This window comes from Odocoileus virginianus, chromosome 11, assembly GCF_023699985.2.
Source record: "Odocoileus virginianus isolate 20LAN1187 ecotype Illinois chromosome 11, Ovbor_1.2, whole genome shotgun sequence".
Taxonomy (NCBI): domain Eukaryota; kingdom Metazoa; phylum Chordata; class Mammalia; order Artiodactyla; family Cervidae; genus Odocoileus; species Odocoileus virginianus.
In genome coordinates, this window is record NC_069684.1 from 32813821 (window position 1) to 32835170 (window position 21350).

Below are 21350 nucleotides of genomic sequence, written 5' to 3' on the forward strand. Positions count from 1 at the left end.
AGATGATCATGGGAACAGCAATAGTAGTCATGTAAAAATCTTTTTACCGAAAAAGCTGCTTGAATGTCTGCCGAAATGTTCAAGTTTACCCAAAGAGAGGCACCGATGGAACACTAATGAGGTAGATAAATTTCTATTTCTAGGGGTATTAATTTTTTTAAGGGCAAACTTGCTAGGTCATCTTGCGCAGTACTACTATATGTTAGCTTTGAATTCAAAATACTTAATTAGGAAATTGTGAATGAGAAGAATACTGAATCTGGATTTGACAGAGACCAACATGTTGTTTTGAACAATCTCTGATCTGCCTGGCCTGCATTGAAAAATCTCAAATGTGCACGCTGACTTACTAAGATAGCATGAGTTTCTGTCTTTGTGTTTTCCTGCATTATGGTGTCTTGCATTTGGTGGTTGACTCTTACCTGCATCTCAATTAAAGCTTAGTTCTTATCATGAATAGAAGAACAGCCCCAGTGTTCCATAGACCATGCAGTGTCTTGACAATGTGAAGTTTCTGTAGAATTGAGAAGGGCAGGCTTCTTATTAACAAAATGGCTCTGGTCCGCTCTGATGAAGAAAGTTTGCATGGAGAATTAACTGGTTTACCTTAACGAAAGGCATTTGTATGAATAATGAAGGTATGTAGTAGGTTGTTTATTTGATATCCAGTTAGAAGGTTGATGAAGTAGAGTGAGTCAGAGTCTTATCTTCTTGGATGATGGTTTTTTTTTTTTTGGCAAATCTTGATCTGGAAGTCTTAATATTAAAGGTGGATTTTTTGGTCATCTTTTTTATTTTGAAATCTGTTTCAGTTTAGGGTGATACCCATTTCATGTGGTGATGACACTTGAGTCTGTGTCCATCAGGCTGTGAATTCTGTTTCTTTAGTTCACATGGCTGGGGTCATTGGTTTTGCAAAGTTGGTCTAAATCAGTTCGTATTGCTGGTTCAGCATTTACTTCCAAGTTATAAATACAAAACCCTACCCTGTATTGGGTGCTCCGTTTTATTAAAATACAAGAAGAAGATAGTGTTGCCTATTTACCTTTATTTTTAAAAAATTGTTCTGCTCAAATTCCTGATCTAGAATGCTTTTGCTTGTTACAAGAGGTTACGTGAAAGTCTCTTCACTTATCCTAGTTTATATATTTAAATATTCACTAGAACCTCATAGTTTTGTCTCAACTCATTTTAAACTACTTTAAAGGTATGTATGTATTGATTATTTGCATAAACTGTATTTCCCCCCTTAGACGAGATACCTTTGACTAACAGCTGGTTTAGAGGCTTGTTGTTTTACTCAGTCATCTATTAATTGTTTCAGACATTTTAGACATGAAAACAAAGTAAATGTGCTGAAAATTAATCATAGATCGTTACTCTGTCAAGCAAAATAGTACAATTTGGGAGCCGTTCACTAAGTCAAAACTAGGTCATGAAATATTAAAAAAACTCAGTATGTTCCTTAGTAATCCCTGAAAGAGGATTTGATGCTATGTTATTATACATCAGTTTCGGTTTATTTTTAAATGTAACAAAGCATATAATTTTTCAATATTACATTTTTAATGTAATCGGCAATTTATTTTAACTTTGACTTGAAATTATAGTTGAAACCAGTAATTGCTTAGTGAATTAAAATTAGTGATCTTAAGAGTTATAAAGAGTTATAAAGCTGGAGGTAATAGTGTCAGAAATTTAGTTGGTAGATTATTTAGATCAGTGATTTCAAAACATTTTTGGAGCTTTTGAACACAGCCTTCAACTTTCATATATTTGTTTACCTCTAAATTATTGATTTGTTCCACCTTGCGATTATTTTAGATACATTATAAAATACCCAATAAGGAATTTTTAGAGAGGACCAGATTAAAAGGCAGATCAGAAGTTGCTCTGCATTTTCTTCTAGAACCTCAGCTAACATAGGTCCTCGGAGACCATGGTTAGGTCCCAGTGTGACTGGAGTGTGTTCCCCTCTGACCCGTGCAGTGTGAGACTGGGATCTGAGAGCTGTGGGCTGTTTGCAGGCGTGGTCACTGCTGCTGAAAACATGGGGTTGGGGGTGTGGGGGGTGGGCCTCGGCTGGTGGGGGCCAAGGCACTGCCCTCTTCCCCTGTGATCTGAGGTGCCTTCAGTGATCGATCAGCTCAACCCTGACGAAAAATCCTGCGAGATAACTGAATTCAAAGGTTGGCCCATATTTCTGGGTAGAGGACTTTGGCTTTGTTTTCTGTTGAGTTTTGGCTTCCGGAAAAATAGAGGCATCTTAGAGTGACAGCAGTTGTTAATTCTGTAGGGTGTTATGTGGTGATGGTTGCCTGCCTTTTTTGTTTTTTTACTGGCTGGGGTAATAGAAACAAAACAATTCGTTTGTCCTTCAGCCTACTGTCCTTAATGTCACCCACCACTCAGCCCTGAAGGGGACAGATTCCTGGGTAAGGTGGATTCACGGTCAGGCAGCCTTAAGGACCTGTGGCATCTCTCCAGTGGCTCAGGGCGTGGAGTCCCTCTGCGGTTGGAAGGGACGACTGTGTCTCAGTGGAGGACACGTGAGGGAGTCGGCTGGTATTTAGGAGCTGTGTTGTACACACGTGACGTTCTTGTTGCTTCCACTTGCCAGGACCAGGCGCTCGCATAGAGGGGCATGTTGCACGAGCACAGTTGTGAGCACAGCCGACGCGTGTTTTCCATCTCACTCTCTGAACAGCATCTGCTCGCCAAGGAGACTGGCGGCCAGGGTTGCTTGGATGAGATGTCAGCTGTCGTCTTTCTCTGTCACCCGTGTTGTTCTCTCTCTGCTGGGTGTGCACAATTGAATTCCCGGGTAGAATCTGACTCCTCTGTACTTTTTAGAAGCGCCCTTCGTCATACCTGTGTGGTCACATTTGTGGTTGGTTACTGGAGAAAACCCACCTTATGACCGGTGTGTGTACATCTCTTGAGAGAGGGAGAGCAAGATTGTGCCTGTTCACACACAGCATGTTTCCTTTTATAGATGAGGGACTGTTGGTAAAAAGGGTGAAATAACTTCGTCAAGATAGCACACTTGACAGGGCCTGTCTCTTTCTGAGCTTCATTTCTTCTACGTTGTTGATTAATTCACAGAAACATTCATTCTGTGGTGTGTCTTTCAGGGTTTTAATCAAAGACCCATAACACTTAACCACATTAGGGTACTTGGCAGATCAATTGTGTAATTTAGTTTTGGGTTAAAAAGAGTTAATGTAAAATTAGTATTGTGGATTCACATGCAAATTTGGTAAAGCTGAAAGTCACTGACAAGGAAGACTTAGCAATAAAAGAGATTGTAGGGCCTGCTTCAGCACTTTTAGCCTTTTCTAACTCATTGGGATAGGTGAACTCTCCTGCCCTTCTTAAATATTGTTTGCAATTGCAAAATAAATGTATCTAAAAACAAGTCAATTTTAGCTTATGCTTTCTCAGCCATAAACACTCTTTTCCCAGGAGATGATAATGATGATGATAATTACGGCAGCTACCATTTATTGAACGTCTGCTGCATGCTAGGCACTGTTGAGTTCTTTCCGTGAATCTTCACGTTTACTCCTTGACCTAGTCCTGTGAGGTAGGTTTTGTGAGTATTCTTACATGGTATATATGTGAGGAGACTTAAACCACAGAGTTGTTAAATAAAGCACCTGAAAATGGTGGCCTTGGGAGTCCAAGCCCATCCCCTGATCTCGGAGCCCATACTTTCTGCATTTCTGTTCCAAGAACAGTTTCAGATACGACTTGCCCAAGGTCTTGCCCTGTTTAGTGACTTCTTATCATTTTGTTTCATTCATTTGCTTTGTTTTTCATTTTCTAGTATTATGCATAAACAACATATTTTTGTCTGAGAATTTTTTTGAAAAAGTAGTAGATTGTGTTAGAGAAGGAGTTTTGACTCTTAGTAATGAATATTAATGTGTGGGCTCTAGGTCAGGAAGAAAGTACATTAAAAACAGAAATTCTGTACCTGTGTGTAACTGGCAGGTTGATAGGCTTGATTTTTTTATCCTGGGCAGGAAAAAGTGTATTCAACACAGAGCACATTGGTTAGAGAACCAGCTCTTATTTCATGATCACTTTGGTATTCACATAATTATGTGAACTATTACGAGATTTCTGCATTTTAAGTTAATATTGATATTTTTAAGGCTCAGAGCCAGAAATAATTATGCTAATGCAACTTTCTGATTGCTCAAATGACTACTTCATAATTACACATATTAGTACTCCATATATGTTGTCCAGACTGAAATTTCTTTTGTTTAGTCATTAATTAGCTGTTTGACTTAAGCTATAACTACTGCATTCCCTCCTTGTGGGATCTGCGTTTCCAGTGGCGTTCTTCCAAAGTGAAGTTAATGCAGCACCACGAACCTTTTATAATGAAAATGTTCTCCTTCAGTATGTTCAGATCATTTTTGTGTGCTGCTATTTTTGAACTATTAATGCTCTTTCGTTTGTTTTTCCTCTGACACAAAGTTTCTCCAGAGTAAGCAAACAAAAAAGAATTCCAGTTTGTATTGATCTTAAAGAAACTCTGCAAAGGTTTGTGGTGGTAGCTTCAGAGATTTTCATATTAAATGCATTTTTTTTTTAATGATAAAAATGTCTGTGTAGGGAGCAGTACACAGACAGACTGATAGAATCATACCACATACAGAGAAGCTGAAGAAGAAAAAACCCTCGGGTATAATGCCTTTTATAGGGAGAGAATTAGCCTTTTAAATCCTGAATACCGCCCCCCCATCTTTTTATATTCAGGTAAGAAAAATGAACTTTATGACTATGAAAATTACTAAATTATATTTCATTTCAATTATTTTAACAAGAACCCACCTTTAAATTTTTTTAAAATCATTTTTTTGTAAAGGTATATATTCTTGAGTATTTTTGTATTTTAAATTTTTGTCTCTATAACTTACAAAATTGTAGATTGAGGGCTGCAGTTTTTGCAGTTACTGGTCTGTCTTATGTACTTGTTGTTCAGTCACTAAGTATTTGTGATCCCGTGGACTGCAGCATGCCAGGCTTCCCTGTCCTTCACTAGCTCCCAGAATTTGCTCAAATTCATGTCCATTGAGTCAGTGATGCTATTTAACCCTCTCATCCTTTGCCACCCCCTTCTCTTCTTGCCCTCAATCTTTCCCAGCATCAGGTTCTTTTCCAGTGAGTCGACTCTTCGCATCAGGTACTAGTGTACTTACATATTATCTTTTTGAAACATAGACACACATTTTTTGGAGACCATTTAAGACTCTGTATTTCCCACATTTAAACTAAACTGGAAAGCATTTTTGATTATTAAGGTGAGTGAGAGATTTTGGCAGTGTTAAGCGTTTGACTGGTCCCAGATCATTCTTTGAGGCCAAGCAGGGCTTTTGTGGTTAAGTTGACAGAGGAGTCTGGCGGGCTACAGTCCATAGGGTTGCAAAGAGTTGCATGTGACAGAGCATGCACGTGCGCACGCACGCACACACACACATGAAAATGCATGTGTGACCCGCAGTACATACAGAGAGCCATATTTTCAGAGTGACAGACTTTGATTTTTGAGTACAGTGTGTGGTAGCAAATTTTAAATTAAATGTGATCATTTTGTAGCAGTTGAGTTAAGCATACTTCGTCTGTTTGACTTAGTGGTGTGAAGTGAATGGATAGATACTGATACCCATGTGAGCCCAGGCCTATTCATCAGGCAGTCTGGGTCAGTCACTCTGGTGTTGCGGTAGCAGAGGTGGTAGCAGAGGGCAGGGAAGACACTGAAATGCTGGGAGCAGGGCACCCCCACATCCATGAGGGGGGACAGGCGAAGAGAGCAGTGCAGATGGGTTTGGCCTCCAGGAGCAGGAAAAGAGCACATCTTACCTGCAGAGAGTCCAGTAATGTTTATAAAATCTAAGACGTTAAAGAAGTTTTTCTTTAAAGGAAGAAAAGTTCTGTAGACCCAATGCAGTTTGACCTAAACTATTTTTATTTTATTATTTCAGAATGTCACACAAAAGAATATTTGGCCCATACTCTGTGTTCAGTAAATATTTGTTGAATGAAATGTGGAAAAACACAAAAAACTCAGCATAATTTTTTAATTCTTAGAGTTCTTCTGTGAATATAAAATTCAAATAGTATATACATTACATAAAAAGAAACCACAAAATAATAAAATTTATATTAACAGCATTAGTTAAATGCAGTGGATGATGTTTTTGCCAAATCTATATTGTTTCTTGCAATGTGAATATAGACCTGACTGTTCTCAGGCAGGTTCTTTTTTTTTTTTAATTGATTTTTATTTTAAAATTTTTATTTTGTATTGTGATATAGCCGATTAACAGTGTTGTGGTAGTGTTAGTTGAACAGCAAAGGGACTCCACCATACATACACATGTATCCATTCTCTCCTAACCCCTGTCTCATCCAAGCACAGGCAGGTTCTTTTGAATTTGGCACATGGCACTACTGTGTGCCCTGCAGTTATCCTGCCCCTCCTGCACCGAACTATTCATAAACTGTTTTTTTGCTCAGCAAGCATTTCTCTAAGCCTGTCGTTAGGCCTTGGCACAAATATATCATTTAGTCTTACGTTCACTTCTGGTTTTCCTCGTTAGTCCAAGAACAACTTAAATGACACTACTGGGTACCCCTGCAATTGTAATTACAAATCACAGACTTGAGCAATGAGTTTGTGCGCTAGAATATATTTGCTGTAGGTTTTACTTTTTTAGATTATGAGTTAATGTTTGAGATGAAAAATTCCTTACTGAATGCAAGGATCACCGATGTCTTGGAAAGGATACAGAACTGGCCAGTTGGAAACAGGTTATAGTCTTGGCTCTGCCACCATGCAGCTGCGCTTTAGGTAAGATGCCTTCTAGGCCTCTTTTGTGTCTTTGGTGGTGGTGCGAGGTTGTGCTTTGAGAGCTTTAAAGATTTGTCTGAAGCCCAATTCTCCAGTTCGGAGGCTTGAGCACTGTTGCCAGCTTGGGAGTTTGCTTATTGTTTTAATTCTTAATCATCCTTTCATTTATTTTTATGTTAAAGTGTACCATTCAGTGGTCTGTAGTGTGTACACACATGGTGCATCTCCATCAATTCCACATTTTCATCACCCAGCAGGTTGGGGGTTTTCTGTCCCTCTGGCCTTGGTGGAGCTGGCCCCCACCTGAGCAGGTGGCCTCTGTTCATACTCCAGTTTTTGTGACCTTTTCTTTTGAAAGAGGAAGCATGAAGGATCGTCTCTACCCCATTCCCTGTCCATCTCTGTTTAGCCTGGAGAGCTGAAAGCAGTAGAACCCTAAAGCTGACAGCATCTACTTAACTTACCTCCCTACCTGTCTCCCACCTTCCAGTCCTTTTAATATTACCTATCAAATGTTCCTAATGATAAATTATTATTCGATTATGAAATTCTCTTGGAAATTTGAAAAGACGTTCCTAAACAATAACCTGTTTTCTGGTTTTAAGGCTTTTGTTTATTTTTATTTTTGGCTTGGCTGAGCGTTCATTGCTGCACAGGCAAGCGGGGCTCCTCGCTAGGATTGGTGTGCGGGCTCCTCGTGCTGGCAGCTTGTCTGGTTGCACGGGCTCGAGGTGTGTAGGCGTTGGTAGTTGGAGCTCTCCTGCTCTAGAGCCACAGGCTCAGTAGCTGTGACGCCCGGGCTTAGTTGCTCTGCGGCATGTGGGTCTTCCCAGGTCAGGGATCGAACCCGTGTCTCCTGCATTAGCAGGTGGGTTCTTTACCACTGAGCCACCAGGGAAACCCTGAGTTTTAATGCTTTTAAAAGCCTGGGGGAGAAAAGGAAAAGGCGCAAAAAGAAACTTCTTTCTAGATGGATGAGAAAGCGCAGATGGGCTGGAGTGAGTGTTATGAAAGATAACTATGTGTCTGGGAGAGTGTTTTCTGTTAGGGAGAATTCTATGGGCAGGCTGTGTGGGTTTCCTGAAGCTTTCTTAGTGTGTTCTCTGGTCTGGTGAAGGGTGCAGAGCTGAAATAAATAACAGTTAAAGACCTTGCAGTTTCCATTTAGGGAGAAGTGGGGAAAGTGGGAGGAGCTCCAGCCCTGGGAATTGAACAAAGTGGAACCAGGTGTGTGTGCCTCAGTGGGGCAGCTGAAGTACCACCAGGGTGCAATTCCAAGGCAGCTTCGTTCAGCACTGAATTCATTTTACTGGGATTCCAGTGGAGTTTCTGGGGATAAAAAGGTTTCCCATGTCCAGGAAACCAGAAAGCTGAAAAATAACTTGACCCAGGCTGGGAAGCTGCCTGAGCCTGAGTCAGTGTGAGCAGGTGTCTGAGGGGCGGGGCTCCAGGTGTGTGTATGCCTGCTAAGTCGCTTCAGTCATGTCCAACTCTTTGCAACCCCATGGACTGTAGCCCGCCAGGCTTCTCTGTCCGTGGGATTCTCCATGCAAGAATATTGGAGAGGGTTGCCATGCCCTCCTTCAGGGAAATCTTCCCAGGATCAAACCTGCATCTCTTATGTCTCCTGCATTGGCAAACGAGTTCTTTACCAACTTTAGTGCCACCAGGGAAGCCACACCTAGATTTTGCTATTTACTTTTCATTATGATATAAGTTTTAGAGCTGTTTAAGGTTCACAGCAAAATTGAGTGGAAGGTGTGGAGAATTCCTATAGGTGCCCTGCCCCCTCCCATTCAGCCTCTCCTGCTGTCAGCATCCCCTACTGGTGGTTCTTGTTGTATAGTCCCCCAGTCGTGTCCGACTCTCTTTGACCCCATGGACTGCAGCACTCCAGGCCTCCTTGTCCCTCACCATCTCCCCAAATTTCCCCAAGTTCATGTCCATTACATTGGTGATGCCATCCAGCCATCTCATCCTCTGATGCCTTCTTCTCCTTCTGCCCTCAGTCTTTCCCAGCATCAGGGACTTTTCCAGGGAGTCAGCTGTTCACATCAGGTGACCAGAATGCTGGAGCTTCAGCTTCAGCATTAGTCCTACTAGAGGGATGCCTTTTTATAAGCAGTGAATCTCCTTGGACACATCAGTATCACCCAGAGTTCATAGTTGATGTTGTGGTTCACTGTTGGTGTTGCACTTTCTCTGGGTTTGGACAGACACTTGTGACATGCATCCGTCATTGGAGTTGCACAGAGGTTAGTTTTGCCACCCTGACGGCCGTCTGTGCCCAGCCCTTTTACCTCCCTGCCCCTAGCAGCTGCTCATCTCTTTATTATCTCCGCAGTTTTGCCTTTTCCAGAGTGTCATGTAGTAGTTGGAGTCATAAAACATGTAGCTTTTTCAGATTGGCTTCTTTTACTTGGTAATAGGCACTTAAGGTTCCTCTGTGTCTTTTTATGGCTTGGTAGCTCATTTCTTTTTAGTGCTAAGTAATACTCCTTTGTCCAGATGCACTGCTGATCATTTACGCATTCACCTCCTGAAGGACATTTTGGCTACTTCCAGTTTTTGGCAGTTTTGAATAAAGCTGATGTAAACATTCACGTGCAGGATTTTGCATAGACATAAGTTTTCAACTCCTTTGGGCAAATACCAAGGAGTGCAATTGCTGGATTGTATGGTAAGACTATGTTTACTTTTGTAAGAAGCTGTCAAACTGTCTTCCAATGTGGCTGCACTGTTTTGTGTCCCCACCAGCAGTGAAAGAAAGTTCTTTTTGCTCTGAATCCTCACCAACATTTGGTGTTGTTTGTGTTCTGGATTTTGACCATTCTCATAGATGCACAGTGGTAGCTCGCAGTTGTCTTAATCTGCATTTCCTTGGTGACATGTTATGTGGAGTATCTTTTCATATACAGTCTTGCCATCTGTATGTCTCCTGTGATGAGGTGTCTGCTAAGGTCTGATTGTTGAGTTTTAACAGTGGTTTTTTACCTTGGCTAACGGTCCTTTATCAGAGGTGTTTCTTGCAAGGATTTTCTCCCAGTTTCTGGCTTGTCTTTTCACTCTCTCGATACTGTCCTTCACAGGACAGAGCTTTTTAGTTAAGTCTGGCTTATCAATTATTTCTTCCATGGATAATGCTTTGGCATTGTAATGCTATACTCAAGATCTTCTGGTTCTTCTCTTGTGTTATTTAATAGGAGTTTTATAGTTTTGCATTTTATGCTGAGGTCTGTGATTCATTTTGAGTTGGGTTTTTGTGAAGGATGTAAGGCCTGTATCTGAATCCTTTTTTGGGTACCTGGTGGCCCAGTTCCAGCACTATCTGAAAGTGTCGAAAAGACTCTACTCCACTGTGTTGCCTTTGCTCCTTTGTCAAATATCAATTGCTTATGTTTATTTGGGTCTGTGTCTGGGCTTTCAATTCAGTTCTGTTTCATTGATCTATTTGTCCATTCTTTGGACAGTGCCATATTGTTTTTTTCTTTTCCACCTGAATAATTTTATTTATTTATGGCTGTGCTGGGTCTTCATCGCTTTGAGTGGGCTTTCTCTAGTTGCGACAGGAAGGGGCTACTCTTGGTTGCAGTGCGAGGGCTTCTCGCTGAGGTGGCTTCTCCTGTTGTGGAGTGTGGGCTCTAGGCCGTGAAGGCCCCGGTAGTGGCAGCACTTGGGCTCAGTAGTTGCAGCTCCCCAGCTCTAGAGCACAGGCTCAGTAGTTGTGGCACACGGGCTTAGTTGTTCTGCAGAATATGGGATCCTCCTGGACCAGGGATTGAACGTGGGTCTTCTGCATTGGCAGGTGGATTCTTTATCACTGAGCCACCAGGGAAGCCCGACACTTTCTTGATTATGTAGCTTTGTAGTAAGTTTTGAGGTCAGATAGTGTCGGTCCTCTGATTTTGTTGTTCTCATTCAGTATTAAGTTGGTTACTCTAGGTCTCTTGTCTCTCCTTGTAAACGTTATAATTAGTCTGTTGCTGGGATTTTGATTAGGATTGTGTTGAACTTAGAGATCAAGTTGAGAAGAACTGACATCTTGATAATAGTGAGTTTTCCCATCTGTGAACATGGACTGCTTTTCCATTTATTTAGTTTTTTATTTAATTCATCAGAGTTTTGGAATTTTCTTCCTACAGCTCTTGTAAATATTTTGTTAGATTTATACTTAATTCCCTTTTTTGGGGGGGAGGGGTACGCTAATGTAAATAATACTGTATTTTAAATTTCAAATTTCACTTGTTCATTTCTGATGTATAGGAAAGTGATAGACTTTGTATATCAGTCTTGCATAATCACTCATTAGCTACAGGAGTTTTTCAAGAAGCCAAGCCCTGAAAGAGAGACCACATTTCTGTGTGTAGCTCATGCCAAAATAGTTTTTTTTTAAAGAGGCCAGGGAGTATCCCTGTGGTGGCGGGGAAGTCGACACAGAAGGTCAAATCAGTGTCGTGAGGTCACACCCTTTTAGTGCTCTGTGTAGGAGATTGGAGTCTGTCAGAGCACCTGCCAGGAGGGATGCTTTCCCATTGGACCTGGGGTTCTTATTTAGGAAAGGCTGCTTTTCCTGAAAGAGGAGGGGGGAAGACACTGAAATACATGTGCCTTTTAAATAGTTTAGAATGAATCGAAAGGGAAAAATGCCATCTGCTTCCCATTTCTGAGAAAGGATACACTGAAATAGCTGGAAATTAAGCAGGATCTATAAAATCGAGGTCAAGAGTTTTTTTTTCCTGACATGTCTTTAAACTGTGGTGACAGGCTCCCCTTTCCCAGCATCAGAGGACAGTTGTTAATGTGCATGTTAAAATTTTATTTTATTTTTGTGCTGTTGAGCAAAATTTAGACTTCCTAACACTCGTTTTATTTAAGAATCATTTTTGTTAAATGATTTAATTATTATCAATCAAAACTTTATATATTTAAGAATTTTCCAATAATTTTTAACAATCCATTTCTCAAGCAATTCAGAGAACCTGCTTTGTGGTGATTATATATACTTTTATTTCATAAATGAGGATAGTAAGACTTAAGTGTTCTGAAGTTAGCATTTATCATCATCTAATATAGTGTATAATTTACTTCTTTTTATCGTGTATTGTCTGACTGCCCCTGCTAGGCTGTCAGGTCCTCATCGACAGCAGTCTTCATCCGTTCTGTTCATGGATGGATCTTGGGAGCTTAGAGAAATCTTAGGGGCATGATATCAGGTGTTCAGTGACTGTTTCTTGAATGAATGAGTACATGAAGAGCCCAACAGCAGATACTGTTTAGGTCTCTACGCAAGTGTGCTGCTGACACGTTGTCCCTGAGTTGGACATCTGCTTAGTGATAGTCATTGGTGTTGCCAAACAGATCTATGGGAGCTGCCCTGAAGGCTGTTCCCTGAGTCGTAGGAGGCAGGGATGCGGCACCCAGTGTCAGATAAACTGCTCCTTGTGCAGTGTGAGTGGGAGTGAGGCTGGAAGCAGGACTGTGCTCCATGGAGGAGCTCTTCCCATGGAACCAAGAAGCCTGGAGGAGGGAGGACTCCTCCCCCCACCCTCCACGTCACATAGTTCAGCAGGGGAAGAAAGAAGGCCAGGTCACCCCAATGCCTGCCATCAGAAAGAAACTGTCGACTCTCTGATGTATGTCTCTGAAGACATATTACTTACTGATGTGGCCGTATATTTTATTGTTTGTTAACTCACAGGGGGTTTACTGTACGGGTGGTTTTGTAGTCTGGCTTTTCTCCTAACATGTTGTGTGCATCTTAGACCTTTTGGACAGTGATTCACAGCATCACATTTGTTGACTGTGTGTTAGTATTCCATTGTGTTTTATGTCTTCATGAGTTCAGCAAGGTTTCTGAGGGCCAATACGTGCCAGGCACTGGTTGAGGATGCTGAGGTTCCCAGACAGACAAGTTTCCTGTTGTCATGAAGCTTATAGTTTAGAAGGGAAGACAATACCTGGGCATGTAAGTATGTAAGAATTTCAGAGAGTTGTCAGGGGAAAATAGAACAGAATACTCAGCTGTGAGCACTTGAAGTGGGTTGGTTAGCCTTCCTTAGAGCATTTGAGCTGAGATCTGAATGATGAAGGACAACTGCTTGAGGATATGGGGGAATATTTTAGGCAGAAGGAATAGCAAGTGCAAGTGCCCCGAGGCAGGAACGCATTTGGTTTGAGAAACAAAATAGACAACAACGTGGCTGGAACAGAGTGGACCTGGGAAAATTGGGATAGGCAGGGGCTAGATCTTGAGGTCCTTTGTCGGCACCAGCACTTGGGATTTTTTGAGTAACCGGAAGTCACTGGAGGGTGGACTTTGAGGAAGTGATAGGTCTAAAGTGGGTTTTTTATTTGCAGAGCCGTCCTCTGGCTGCTCTGTGACTGACAGGGAGACCAGTCCGAGGCTGTTGCAGTGATTGGCAATCTTGGTGAGAGACGATGGAAGCAGTGAAGAGGAGAAAAGTGGGGTGACTTTTGGAGGTGGAGGTGTCAGGAGTCTTGGGATTGGATGTGGGGGTGGAGCAGGCGTCACGAAGGATTCCTCATTTGCAGCCTCAGCTGCTGCATTGATGTTGGTGCTCATAACTGAGACCAAGGAGGCTGAAGGAGGGGTGTCAGGAGTTCTCTTGGGCTGTATCGATTTGGGATGTTTCTCAGACACTGCAGTGGCTGTGCCGAGTAGGCCACTGTCTAGAAGTCTGAGCGAGGTCTTGTCTGGAGACATAAATTGGAGAGCTGTTAGACGGGGTGAGATCACTCGGGGGTGAAAGATGGATGGAGAAGGGGTGAGATAAGCCCTGGGTGGAGCAGGAGGAGCCAGCCAGGAGGACTGTGGAGAGCCAGGGAGCAGTGGTGAACCGGGTAAGGTGGGCCTCAAGGAGGACTGCGTCAGTTTTCAGTTTGCTCCTGTAACAAATCACCACAAATTTAGTGGCTTAAAACAGCACAGATTTATAGTCTTCGAGTTCTGCAGGTCACACGTCTGACAGGGGTCCCCCTGGGCTGAAATCTTAAGGTGTGGTCAGGCTTCGTTCCTTTCTGGGAGCTCCAGGGGAGACTTCCTGACCTGTTCCATCTACAGAGGCTGCTCACATGCCTTGGCTTGTGGCCCCTGTCTCCCATACGGAGCCATCACTGCAGACTCTGTGACCCTACTCGTGTCGTCACATCTCTTTCCCCGTCTCCAACGCCTCTTGCCTTCCTCTTCCAGTTGTTAGGACTCTTGTGGTTCCATGGGGTCCGCCCTGACAGTCCAGAGTCCCTTCCCTATTTTAAGGTCAGCTGATTGGCAGCTTAATTTTTCTGTATTTACAGGAGCTGGTGATTTGAATGTGGCTCTTTTGGGGAGGGGTGACCCTGTTCTTTCTACCTCAGAGGGCGTAGTCAGGAGGTGACTGTGAAGTTCAGTCAGGTGGGGAATGGAGCTGTGATCCCTGGATTTGGGCACCAGAAAACTCCAAGTCACCGTGGCAAATGATGCCAGTGGAATGTGGGTTGTAAGCAAATGCAGCAAGGACTTGGGGATGGCAGGTGTTAAGTATCCTCCCGGGAATTTTGCTGCGAATGAGAGAAAGTTGTGGCATGAATTCAAGAGTAGATATGCAGAGTGGGAGCCCTAATGTAGCACTGAGGTGCAGAGACGTCTCTCTCAGGAAGGCATTGAGTGTGGGTCACCTGAGCGAAGAACCCAGAGTCAGACCAGGAAGTGGTTTGCAGAGGTGGAGGTATCTAAAGAAAGAAATAATGTGGTTATTTTGAAATAAGCAGCAGACCTATCTGATGACTGTTGCCTGCCCTGCGTCAGTGGACAGAACCCTTGTCAGTGGCTGTGGCACGGCCCTCTGCCCACCACGTCAGATGCTCTGTCACCCCACGAGCGGGCGCCCCTGTTTCTGAAGTCGGTGTGGAAGGTCCGCCTTTCCTCTCTCGGGGACCAGCTGTGGTCAGGCCACGACACAGTGCCTCGGGGGGAGAGTGTGTCCTGCATGCAGGGGAGCCGCAGTTCTTTTCTGTCCTTCCTTTACTTTATTAGGTTTTAATGACATTCATACTCAACAGTGTTTATCGAACACTATGCTCTGGGGAAAATGGGAGTGAACAAGACAGATCCCTGCCCTGTGGAGCTTGCCTTCTGGAGGACCCGTCTCAAAGCTGACCTCTTCCTGGAGGCAAGGCACTGAGCTTGTGTGGTCCATACTCTCCTGCACATCTTGGTCTCTGACCAGCTGCGGACCCTCAGTTTACCTTGGAACTGTGGCCACATACTGCTCCTTACCCACAGCTGCCCATTGTACCATGGGATTACGAGCTAATCCCAGGTTACCACGGGTGCCTTTGCTCAGAGCCCCTCCCTCCCTCTTCCAGCTTAAATTCTAGCATTCATAGTGCATCATCACTTTCCCTTTTTTTAATTAGTCAATTAATTTTTGTGTGTGTGTGGCTGTGCTTGGTCTTCATTGCTGTGGTCCAGCTTTGTGTAGTTGTGGCATAGGGGCTTCTCGTTGCGGTGGCTTCTCTTGTTGCGGAGCATGGGCTCTAGGGTGCATGGGCTTCAGTAGTCGAGGCTCGTGGGCTCAGTAGTTGTGACTCAACTGGTTTAGTTGCTTCAAGGCATGTGGAATCTTCCCAGACGAGGGATTGAACCTGCATCCCCACATTGGCAGATGGATTCTTCACCACTGGATCACCAGGGAAGCCCCATCATCACACTCTTAATAGATACCTGCCACTTTCCTGCCCATCTCCTCTTGTCACACCCAGCTGGACAGATCTCCATCCTGAGTGGACCCCGTCCCCTGGCTTCTCTATGCCTTCCCCCAGTAGTGCAGTGTTGCTGGAGAAAAATAAGGTGAAGGATCGGGCTTCTCTCTCTGTAACTTCTTGATCCCCAGCTTCAAGTGGGTGGTGTCCATTGCCTCCTGTGTTCTAGGATCCTCCTCCAGCTCCTTGTATTCTCACTTCACCACAGCATCATACTGTCTGCTTTCTTCATGCTAAACCACCCCTTCACCATCACCACCCCACTGCCTCTCAGCCCCTGAATCCACTCAGTGTTTAGCAAATACAAGGCAGTGGTGGGCCAGAGCACCCCACACAGGCCAGGGCTGTGTCTTCCTTCCTCCTATGGGAGGCTAGTCTGTTCCCATGAGCTATGGACTGGTCCTCTCTTGTCTCAGGGACTTCAGTCCGGTGGTGGTTTTGCCTTCTCCTGCATCATTGTCCCTCCATTTCTACCAGATCATTCAGATTTGTGTGCTGAGGTCTTCTGGGTGTGCTCTGTCTGCAGCAGAAAATAAATAGCCTCCCTCTCCATCAGTTTGTTTTTCAGTCACTCAGTCATGTGTGACTCTTTGCAACCCCATGGACTGCAGCATGCCAGGCTTCCCGGTCCTTCACTGTGTCCTGGAGCTTGCTCAGACTCATGTCCGTTGAGTCAGGGATGCCATCCAACCATCTCATCCTCTGTTGTCCCCTTCTCCTCCTGCCTTCAATCTTTCTCAGCATCAGGGTCTTTTCCAGTGAGTCAGCTCTTTGCATCAGGTGGCCAAAGGATTGGAGTTTAGCCTTTGCATCAGTCCTTCCAATGAATATTTAAGGTTGATTTCCTTTAGGATTGATGGATTTGATCTCATTGCAGTCCAAGGGACTCCCAAGAGTCTTCTCCAACACCGTAATTTGAAGGTATCAGTTCAGTGCTCAGCCTTCTTTATGATCCAACTCTCAAATCTATACGTGACTACTGGAAAAATCATCAGTAGCCCCATTTAAAAGCTTCAACATCAAAGCTTCTCAAGAAACTAATCCACATATTTTCTCTACTTCATTGGTTTCGTTACTCTTCACCTGTTCTTGTCCAGCCTTTCTCTATCCCCCTCACCCCAACTGTCCACGTTTTCCAGCCTCAGACAAATTGCCAAACCCAGTGGACATGGTCGTCATCTTGTGCAGCCTCTTAACAGCTTTCAACATGGTTGCCCCCTCCTTCTCCCCAAGATGCTTCTTTGTGATGACACCTTGTTATGTGTTCCTTTGGCTACCTCCTCTCAGCCCCGAGTCAAGTCTTCATTCTCAGTCAACCTTTTAGGGTTGAAGTTCTTAGGCTTCTTCCCTCAACGTCTCTTTTCACGCAGCACTCTCTGAGTGGTGTCGTCTCCTGACACAGCTCAAATGCTGTCTGTATGTTGTCAAATTAAGCTCTGACTTTTCCTCAAATGTTGACTCTGATGCCTTACTTGCACCTCAAACATCGTCATCTGAAATGGAACTCTGGATCATTCCCCTGATCTTCTGCCTCGACAGTGCTCCTTGTCCTTCATTTCTGTCTCATCTCAAGAGCAAGTGTAGCCCCAAACCCTGTAGAACAGCTCTTCTCCTGCCCCCTCCCCATCCCCCCCCCTCCATCTCAGGGTTGCTCAGGCCCTTTTGCATTTGAGTGAGGAAGCATGGATACCTTTTCATAAACCAATTGTACTGAAATAGTTATAAAAGTCTTAATGAAACAAAACTTTTTGACACAGTGCTATCTGTGCGTTTTAAATGTTCTTAAATAACAGATCTAGTAGTAGGTCTGTAACTACCGCACATTTGAAGTAATGATACACAAATGAAACTTCACATAATGACATGTGTAATTGGGATTTTAAAAATTCTTGAGGTTAAAGTAACAGGTTCAGCATGTATTGCTGAGTTGTCCTGTACTCACAGTTACACAAAATACTGTACTGCAGTTGGAGGTTACTGATGTGAGGGTGTAGTTCTTTTCTCATCCAAGTTCATGGACTCCCCACCTTCATTGTTTGATCTGTCCATTTCCCATTATCACTGCCTGCCTGGGCCTCTGGCTTCCTCCAGAGGCAGTTGCCACAGCCAGCCCTTGGATCTTGGCTGTTAGGAGGCAAGGTTAGACTGTGACTGTGTGTTCACACAAGGACTGGAACTCAGGAAGCTGCTGCCTGAGGAGGAGACTGAGTTAGTGCAGATAAGCTCCATGCATTCTCTGAACCAGCGGCTCACACATGGGCTGATGCTGACCCTTCACAGGGTGTTTAGAAATAAGTGACAGTGCTTCTGGCGTGTCACAGTGAGTGTGTGTGGGGTGTGTTCTGTGATCCTGTGCAAAATGGTAAAAGTTCCCTCCCTGAGAAGCTTGGAGAGCCCAATGCCTGCTCCTATCCCCAATCTTGTCTTTGTGTCTGTGATTCTTTCCTCTGGGTGCCTCTTAGTGTCATTTGGGCAGCTTTCTAAACATACCAGGGCCGGGGCCCCACCTCTGAGCAATTACACTGAGGTCTCTGGGGGTGGGGCCTAGGCTTGGGGTTTTAAAAGCTCCCTGGGAGATTCTAAAGTGCAGTCAGGTTGGGAATCACTGCCTTAAATCTTCTGTTGACTGCTTTCAGAAGACGTCTTCACTGTAATTAAACAAATTGTGGTTAAAAGTAAGCAAAAGGAAATCTGGAGGGAGCATTTGTAATAGACAAGTGGGCTTTATTAAATGTACAATTACGTTATTAGACCACAGATCACTGGAACTAACTGACACTTTGGATTACAACTCTGAAGCCATGGATAGCATTCAAAGTCTGGTGGGGGCAGAGGTGGTCTGTTTCTGTTTGTTTTTGTTTTTTTCCCTGTAACTTTCTTTATTCTTTTCTCCTTTCTGACTATTTCAGTCTCATGCGATGAAACACCCATTTGTAACAGATCACTTTTTCTTTCCTTCTCATAGACCATCTCCACCAGGTAGATGCTCTCTTTCTTCATACCTTATGCTTCTTTGATGTCAGTTGCATTCCCCACCCAGTCCCAAGACACTGTGACAGTGAGCATTTCTGATACAGTGGCCATCCACTTTGTAAAGACACTGTACTTTACAAGACTATCAGTTTCTGAGAAGCTTTAGTTGTTAGAAAACTTTATATTGTTGCCTTAGTCAGGAAAAGATTTGGGAAAAGGACCAAGAGGTTAGCTCAGACCTCATGGAGGGAGCTGTCTGGGAAGGTATTGGTTACTAATGGTCTTTCGTAACTTTTCCTTGACTATGATCTTACTGGTCTGAGGGTAGTTATGAGCATACTCATTGTGCATTCCCATGTTTCTTTTACTATTTCTGTCTGACACTGACGTAATCTCACTCTCACTATGACAATACATTCAGTATGATTTTTAAAATATTTTACAAATATATAGTGAAGATTAATCTTACTTTGCTTTCTAACTTTTACCAGAATAGTCATTTTTCTTCATGCCCACGCATTAATTTTTTATTTTCTTACTGTTTAATTTTTTTGCATTATTCATCTGTACCATTGAATTATCTGCTTGTGATTTTCTGTAAGTTGATGCCAAGTCTTAATGGTTTAGCCTGTATCTTTTCACTGTTTTATGAGATTGCATTAGAATTATGATTTAATCAGGTTGACTTCTTTAATTTTTGAAATGTGGGCTGGAACTGTTCTGTGTATGTGAGTAAATGTATGTATGTGTGTGTGTGTGTGTCCTGTGTATGTGGATAATGACGAGGTGTGATTGTAAGAGCCCTTGGCATACAGGTACCCAGCTTCGTGAGTTGTAGATACTTAAGATGGTGCGAGCTGACTTGCTGGGTCTGGCAGCCTCTCCCTCTCTTGGTCGGTACCGCCAGCACTAAGTGTTTTGTTTAGGGAAACGGAAGTAGTTGGTGTCCCGTAAGCGTTCAGTCAGGGAAGCAGAACTACTGGGAGTTTTATGGAATAAGGGATTTATTTATTATAGAAGTAGTCTGTATAATCCTTGGAAAAGCTGAAAAAAATAAGGCCCAGAGGAGGAATTAGAAGGTCAGAGAAGGGTCATGAACCGCCCCCCTGAAACACTGGGTGGTGGCCCAGGCAGCCTGTGGGGCTCTGGGAGCCCTCTGGGGGGGTGGGCTCTCCTTTCATAGGTCTGCTGCCTAGCTGCAGGTGTTGGGAAAATGAAGTTGGTCTCTGAAGAGGAGACAGGGGAAACAGGTAGACAGACTGAAACACTCTGACACCCCAGTTCCTGTCACCACCTGTAACCACACAGGCCTTCAGAGCGTGGAGTTTGTTCTGTTCTCGTTTTTAAATCTCGGGCAGACTCAGGGAACAGGATCCTGGGAAATTCCAGCTGATCCACACTGATGGAGATAAACACTGCCACAGTGAGAGTTGCACAGCTCTTTGACTACCTGGAAAGTACTCTTGATGGTATGTGGACTGTGTCTCAATAAAGCTGCTATTTAAACAGTGCTGCCACAAGTTGAAAACTCTAAAGAAAAGCCAGGAAATAATTGGTGCAAGGGTCAGGATAGTGGTTACCTTTAGGATAGAGGAGAGGTTGTGAAAAGGAGTTTGGGATGTTAAAAAAATTTTCCCCCTTGTTATGGGTGGTAGTGGGGGTTCCTACCAGTGTTCTTTTCAGTATCATATAGCCTGTAAATACATATTCTGCAAAACACAAGCAAGACATGAATTCACAATCCAGTGTGGTAGGCAGTGAAATCGGTGCCCTTTGTAAGGTATGGGGGCACAGTATGCTGTAGTCTACATTTTCTAGTTTTTTAATGATTGGAAGATGTTAACATGGCTAATGTAAATGCTCCTTCCGGAGATCTGGCAGCTTCAGTCGTCCCTGTTTCCTGTCAGTTTGTATCCACATCACTCTGAACTGGAGGGCAGTCCCTGTGTTCTGGTTTCTAACAAGGTCTTCAGGTCACCTGGCAGGTCTGTGAGTGAGTTTTGAAAATAGGTTAATGGGGTATTTCTATCACTTCTCACTGTATACATTTGATTTTAACATTTGAATTAAGATTTCTTTGTGCTTAAAAGTACATTTTACAGATATAGTAAAACTTTCATATCAAATCCTTTTTGATAATCTGAGAAATCAAAACATTATCATCATCTCACTTATTGGAAGATGCCTTTATCTACTCTCCATTTACATGGAGCTACTTTTCATTTGAATGTTTGTTATGGCTCTTTTATTCTCTTTGTAATGAGGAAGCAATTGCCCAAATAAAGATATGCAGCTTTCCTGCCTGGGGCTGTAGTTGTACCACAGTTAGGAAATGGATGTGAAGGTTTTTGCAAAAGTTCAAAAACAAAGTATCTTATACCATTTGTATGCAAAGACTAGAAAAATGTTTGCTGTAGTTATATAGACTTTTAGCTTCTTCTCTTGGTGTAGAGCTAAATATATATATATAGTTTTTTTTTTTTTTTAATGAGATGATTTAACTCCTTAACTAACAGGAGCCCTTGAATAGGTGATTTCTATGTGAGTTGAATTTTTATAACACAAGTGCTTGTTAGAATTACTTAGAGTCCTCAACTATTTGTCTTTCCCATTCTATTGTTTTCCTCTATTTCTTTCCATTGATCAATGAGGAAGGCTTGCTTATCTCTCCTTGCTATTGTTTGGAACTCTGCATTCAGATGGGTATATCTTTCCTTTTCTCCTTTGCCTTTCACTTCCCTTCTTTTAA

At 43.1% G+C, this 21350-nt stretch overlaps 1 protein-coding gene across 14 annotated transcripts in view; it reads left to right on the forward strand.

Moving 5' to 3' along the window:
• The window catches only part of CAMTA1 (calmodulin binding transcription activator 1), a 961599-nt gene that overhangs the window by 33410 nt on the left and 906839 nt on the right, over positions 1-21350 (forward strand). For all 14 annotated transcript variants that reach the window (XM_070474225.1, XM_070474228.1, XM_070474227.1 and 11 more), the window contains one exon: positions 3-121. In XM_070474225.1, the coding sequence (XP_070330326.1) occupies positions 3-121 (119 nt within the window). The remainder of the gene's footprint in view (positions 1-2; positions 122-21350) is intronic.